At 48.6% G+C, this 6,355-nt stretch overlaps 1 protein-coding gene across 1 annotated transcript in view; it reads right to left on the bottom strand.

Moving 5' to 3' along the window:
- Positions 1–6,355, bottom strand: part of EFR3A (EFR3 homolog A) — a 48,343-nt gene that overhangs the window by 40,448 nt on the left and 1,540 nt on the right. The window contains exon 2 of the mRNA XM_029286820.1: positions 5,814–5,941. Within this exon, the coding sequence (XP_029142653.1) occupies positions 5,814–5,920 (107 nt within the window). The 5' untranslated portion in view covers positions 5,921–5,941. The remainder of the gene's footprint in view (positions 1–5,813; positions 5,942–6,355) is intronic.

Here is a 6,355-nt window from a genome sequence, read left to right as displayed (position 1 = left end):
GGAAGGAAGGAAGGAAGGAAGGAAGGAAGGAAGGAAGGAAGGAAGGAAGGAAGGAAGGAAGGAAGGACCCATGCTTAGGTCTGCCACCTCTTCTAAAGAACCCTTCAAGGCTCCTGTGTTCGAGCAGAAGAGAAAACCTGCTTCTTAACCCTGAGCACGTCAGAATGGACTCTCAAAGGCCGAGGCGCTTGTACAGCTGGCCTTTAAAAAAAAGAAAGACGGCCGTTCCGCCCAACCAAAGCCCCCGCGGGGGAGGGGGGGCAGACGGCCCATGCTCCCCCCACGCGGAGACCGAGCCAAGGGAACCACCCAGAGCACCCACCTGAGAACCAACCCCTCAAATAAAAAAGAGAGAAAGAGAGCCGTGCCGATCTCCGCCAATGCGCAGAGGCTTCCCCCGCCACGTCGGAGCGGCCCAGCGCCAGAGCCCGCCAATCGGGGGGCCGCCGGGAGGGCTCCTCCACTTACTTTGGGGTCCTCGGGGAATATGTTGTCCACCAGGCGCTTGTATCGCGGGCGCAGGGCCGCGCAGCAGCAGCAGACGCCTGCAAAGGGGGGGGGGGAAGAAAAGGGCCGTGAGGAGGAGGAGGAGGGAAAGAGACGTCCGTGCATTTTTCTTCTGCAACACAGAGGGGAGCTCTGCCCTTTGCACGTTTACGGGGTGCAGAAAGGGGTGCCACCTTGCTTGGCATCACCCCCCCCTCAAGTCTCCCCAGGCAGTGAAATGGCTGTTGGGCAACCACTGTGTTCTGTCCCCGTTCTGACCCACACACCCAAACAGCCAGCAGAGGGTTAAAGGCTTCTCCAGACACCACTTCACAGATAAGAAACTTGGCAGCAGCTCCGTAGCTGCCTGCCAAGACCTTTTATCTCCAAACACCCAGAAACAAAAACAATACACACAGTTTAAAGCCACAGCACACTACTTCGCCAGAGATTCAGCTTTTGTCCGTCACAGAGGTCCAAATGGCCACCACCTCCCTTTTATAGCCTGTGGGGTGTGGTCCAGTGACTCAGCTTAATCTCTGGCACGTCTCCTTTTCTGCTGCGCACGCTTGTCGCTCCTACGCTGGCGTGGATCCAGCCACAACTTCTCTTCCTCACTATCCGACACACCTGGCTCCTGACCAATCTCAGAAACACCTGGCTCCTGGCCAATCTGAGAACCACCTGGCTCCTGGTCAATCTCTTCTCCGTCGGGAGACACCTGAGGCCTTGCCAGAGAGGAGGGTCCTGGAGAGGGAGGCCTGGCCACCTCCTCTCCTTCATGTTCGGAGCCTTCTTCCTCCGATAAGAGGGGCTCACAAGACGGAGCCACAACACACTGGGGATTGCAACCGCTTTCCGGCAGGGAAGGGCCGCAGCCGAAGGGAGAGCGAGGTCAACTTCACGCTTGCTTTCCGTGGCGTCAGTCGGACAATGTGTGGCAGCAGCACCCAGGCTGTCCTCGACTTGTGACAGCGACAGAGGCCAAAGTTTCTCAGAGGGCGGTTAAGTGAGTTTGGTTAACAGTTGTTAATAGCAACAATCGCGTTAGCATTTAGACTTATATACACCGCCCCGCGAGGCTTGGCTGACTCTCCCCCTGTTCAGTGATTTTCGTTTTACGACCCGTCTTGCCACAGTTGTTAAGTGAATCACGGCCCTTGTTAAGTTACTAACACGGGTTGTTAAGTGAGTCTGGCTTCCCCCATTGACGCAAAAGGGGATCACGTGACACCCCCCCCCCGGGATGCCGCGACCGTCATAAATACGAATCAGTTGCCAAGTGTCTGAATTTTGATCACGTGGCCCTGGGGAGGCTGCAAGGGCTGTAAGTCATGAAAAGCAGCCATAAGTCACTTCTTTTAACGCCATCGTAACTTAAATGGTCACTAAATGAATGGTTAAGTCGAGGATTACTTGTGAACGTGTAGATGGAGCCCTAAATCACCACAGAGAATGAGAATCTAATCCTGGCAGTGGACAGAATGCGTCAATTGGGAAGCCCCCGGGAAATCAAGGAATTCTTTCTCTAAACGCCGCACTCAGAGTGAAAGACCCTGTGGGAAAAATGTGCAGACGTTCAAAGGGTATCTAGTCAACCAGGAATAAAAGAGTAGAGTAGAGTAGAGTAGAATATAGAATATAGAATATAGAATATAGAATATGGAATATGGAATATAGAATATGGAATAGAATAGAATAGAATAGAATAGAATAGAATAGAATAGAATAGAATAGAATAGAATAGAATAGAATATATGGAGTGGAGTGGAAGAATGGAGTAGAGTAGAGTATAGAGTAGAGTAGAGTAGAGTAGAGTAGAGTAGAGTAGAGTAGAGTAGAGTAGAGTAGAGTAGAGTAGAGTAGAGTAGAATATATGGAGTGGAAGAATGTAATGGAGTAGAGTGGAGTGGAGTGGAGTGGAGTGGAGTGGAGTGGAGTGGAATGGAATGGAATGGAATGGAATAGAATAGAATAGAATAGAATAGATGAAGAATAGGATAGGATAGGATGGAACAGGATAGGATAGAATAGGATAGGATATAGAAGCTGGAAGGGACCTTGGAGGTCTTCTAGTCCAGCCCCCACTCCAGCAGGAGAACCTATACCATCTCAGACTAGAGGCTGTCCAGAAAAATCCCAAATGAGTTCAGCAACCTATTTGTTCCTCAGAGTCGCCTTCAAAGCAGAAGCCTTTCCAGAAAGTCACACCAAACTCTGCTTGATAACAGATATTCCTAAGATAAAAGATGCGTGAACATTCCTAAGGACGGCAATAAAATTGCATGCCTGGCCCACGGCAGCTGCATTTCAGCGTGTCTAACAGCTGTCTCCAGATGTGCCTCACACTAATAACTCAATTCCCTGGCAACTATTGTGGTAGCACAGATCAAATAAAGTGTTTTGTTTTGTTTTAAAGAAAAACTGGAGCTCTTTACACCAGGGGTTCCCAACCCCCGGTCGGTGGACTGGCACCAGTCTGTGGCATGCCACACAAACAAGCAAAGCCTCATCCATTGGATGCAGGAAGCACGCAAAACCACACACACTCCAGTCCATGGAAAAACCTTTTTCCGCAGAAGCGGTCCCTGGTGCCCAAAAGGTTGGGGACCTTCGCTTTACGCTAACCGCCAAAACTGCTTCTTCATTCTCAAGAAATCAAAGCATCTGTTGATGAACTTGCAAAGGAGAAAATAACTGCAGGACGTTTCTCAACTCCCTCCCCCAAAAATTCAGCCATTGTAAATCGAATACAGACAGATATAGCCATTTGGAACACAACACGCCGGATATTACAGTTGTAGAGAACTGCACAGCTGATTGATATCGCCGTACCAGGAGATGCCAGAGTCGAAGAAAAAGAACTGGCAAAAACGACGAAATATCGCGACCTGGCCATCGAAACTGCGCGATTGTGGATGAAACATGTAACAGCGACACCCATTGTCATCGGGGCACTGGGAACTATGTCCAAAAACTTTGCAAAATGCATCAAGAAACTGCAGCTTCCTGCAATAACTCCAGCAATGTTACAAAAAAACTGCGCTACTTGGAACATCTTATATTTTAAGGAGGTACCTGGTTGACACCTAGGATGCTGGTAGCAACCCGTGTCAACCATCAGCGCCAGCCAATTTGAATGTTCAATTGACTGAGGTTCACGTCTAATGAATAAAAGTATAATAATAATAATAATAATAATAATAATAATAATAATAATAATAATAATAATAATAATAATAATAATAATAATAAATAATAATAATAGTAGTAGTAGTAGTAGTAGTAGTAGTAGTAATAATAATAATAATAATAATAATAATAATAATAATAATAATAATAATAATAATAATAAAGTAGCAACAATGATGCATTGGAAGATCTGCAAGAAATATCATTTGCCAGTAAGCCAGAACTGGTGGGATCATAAAATAAAGTCATAGAAAATTATAAAATTAAACTGCTCTGGGACTTCAGAATTCAAACAGACAAGCACCTGCAACATAACACTCTGGACTTAACAATTGTCGATAAGAAAGACAAAAAAAAGTCTGGATAGTGGACGTGGCAGTGCCTGGAGACAGCAGAATAGACGAGAAAGAACTGGAGAAGATCACAAAATACAAAGACCTACAAATAGAAATAGAGAAACTGTGGCAAAAGCAAGCAAGGGTAGTATCAATAGTAATAGGCGCCTTGGGTGCCATCGCAAAACAACTGGAGCACCACTTGAACACCATCATCGGCATTGACAAATTCGCCATTAGTCAATTGCAAAAGGCAGCCTTACTAGGAACTGCTTCCATCCTGCGACGAGATCTGTAATACCATCAAACATCCACATCTGCCTATCCCAGGTCCTTGGGAAGGACTCGATAGGTAGACAAAAATGCCAAATCCAGTCTGAACATCTGGCTGACTGTGCGATGATCCATAATAATAATAATGCAGTCTCAGGAAAAAAAGCGAAGATTCTTTTAAGCCCAGAGCGAATGCCCCAATATCCTAGAAGAAGCTGTTTCCACTATATTGGAGCATCTCTCCTGCAGGGATGCCCGGGGCTCTTTGCACCATCAAAACCTACCTTTCTGTTACAATAAGATTTTTTCACAATGCAGGATGGGAGAGGAAGAAGTTCTGGGGGGGAATTTCACGCTCTTAGGTTCGTTAGCCAGAACGAAGCGATTGTGGAAGTATAAAACTCTCGTTCATATTTTTTTTAATCAGACATTGCAAAAAACATAAACCAATTTATTTATTTTTTTGTGCAAATGAGCAAGCTGGTTTTTGAAGACTTCGGGCAAATAATAAATCCGGTTGTCCTCCACTTGGTGTTATGCCTTCTCTCCCCCATTCCTGCCCCATTGCTTATCTGGACAGGGCTGGCAACGATGGCCCCTTGACGACCTGTGGACTTCAACTCCCAGAATTCCTGAGCCAGCCATAGGAATTCTGGGAGTTGAAGTCCACAGGTCGTCAAGGGGCCATCGTTTCCCACCCTCCCAGTCCATGGGATTAAAACCCTCACTATCTTCCAGACTGCCAACAGGTTAGCTGCTTCTCGCACAGCCACAAAACTCACAACCAGGAAACTGCACAAACTCAGCCCTTGTGTAGCATTGCTGCTCTCCTGACTTTGGAAGAAGCTGGTCTCCCGTCAAGGTCTTCAGCCGAAGAGGAGACGTGTCACCTACCGAAACACGCGCAGGGTCCCGGTTCCCAGGNGAAGACCTCCAAGGTCCCTTCCAGCCCTATGTTTCTATGACTCTGGGCAGAGGGTTGGACTAGAAGACCTCTAAGGTCCCTTCCAGCCATATGCTTCTATGACTCTATGATCTTGGGCGGCGGGGGTGTGTGTGTGGGCTAGAAGGCCTTTAAGGTGCCTTCCAGTCCTATGTTTCTATGATCCTGGGCAGAGGGTTGGACTAGATAGAAGATCTCTAAAGTCCCTTCCAGCCCTATGTTTCTATGATGCTGGGCAGGGGATTGAACTGGAAGACCTCCAAGGGCCCTTCCAGCCCTATGTTTCTATGACTCTATGATTCTGGGCAAAGGGTTGGACTACAAGACATCCAAGGGCCCTTCCAGCCCTATATTTCTATGACCTTGGGCAAGGGGTTGGACTAGAAGACCTTTAGAGTGCCTTCCAGCCCTATGTTTCTATGATCTTGGGCAGGGGGGGGTTGGACTAGAAGACCCCCAAGGACCCTCCAGGGCTTCTAGGCGCTTTCCCATCCAGACCGGTCCTGAAAGCCGCAACACACCCGCTGGGAGGATGACAAAAGCCACACTTGGAGAAGCAGACCACGGACGCCCAGAGGCCTCACCCATAGCGATGGCGGATGACATCCCGGCTCAGCCTTTCTGCCAGGTAGGCGCCAATGCGGTCCAGCTTCTCCGGGGCGGAGACCGCGTAGAAGGTCAGCTTCTCCATGTCGGACTTGACCAGGCCATCCTAGGCAGCCGAGAGAGCATCCGGGTGGGTTAAGCCTCGGGAGCTTCCCCCTGGACACCCCCTTTTGCAGGATCGGCCTCAACCCCCCCCTTACCCCCCCCAAGGAGTGGATGCTGCTGACCTTTGGCAACCCCAGAGAGAGAAGGCAGGAGGAGAAAAAGAAAGAAATGTACAAAAGGAGCAGAAACAACCTTCGGGTTCCTGAAGCATTTTTTAAAGGAAGCAAGGAAGGAAGGAAAGGTGGGAGGGAGGGAGGGAGGGAGGACTGGAGGGGAAGGAGGAAGGGAGGATTGGAGGAGAGGGAGACAGGAAGGGAGGAAGGGAGGAAGGAAGGGAGAGGGAGGGAGGAAGAATTGGAGGGGAGGAAGAGAGGAAGGGAGGGAAGAAGGAAGGGAGGAAGGAAGGGAGAGGGAG

This window comes from Protobothrops mucrosquamatus, unplaced genomic scaffold (genome assembly GCF_001527695.2).
Source record: "Protobothrops mucrosquamatus isolate PMUCROS unplaced genomic scaffold, P.Mucros_1.0 scaffold_227, whole genome shotgun sequence".
Taxonomy (NCBI): Eukaryota; Metazoa; Chordata; class Lepidosauria; order Squamata; family Viperidae; genus Protobothrops; species Protobothrops mucrosquamatus.
Note: the sequence above shows the minus strand (reverse complement) of the source record. Positions and strands in the feature narration are given on the sequence as shown.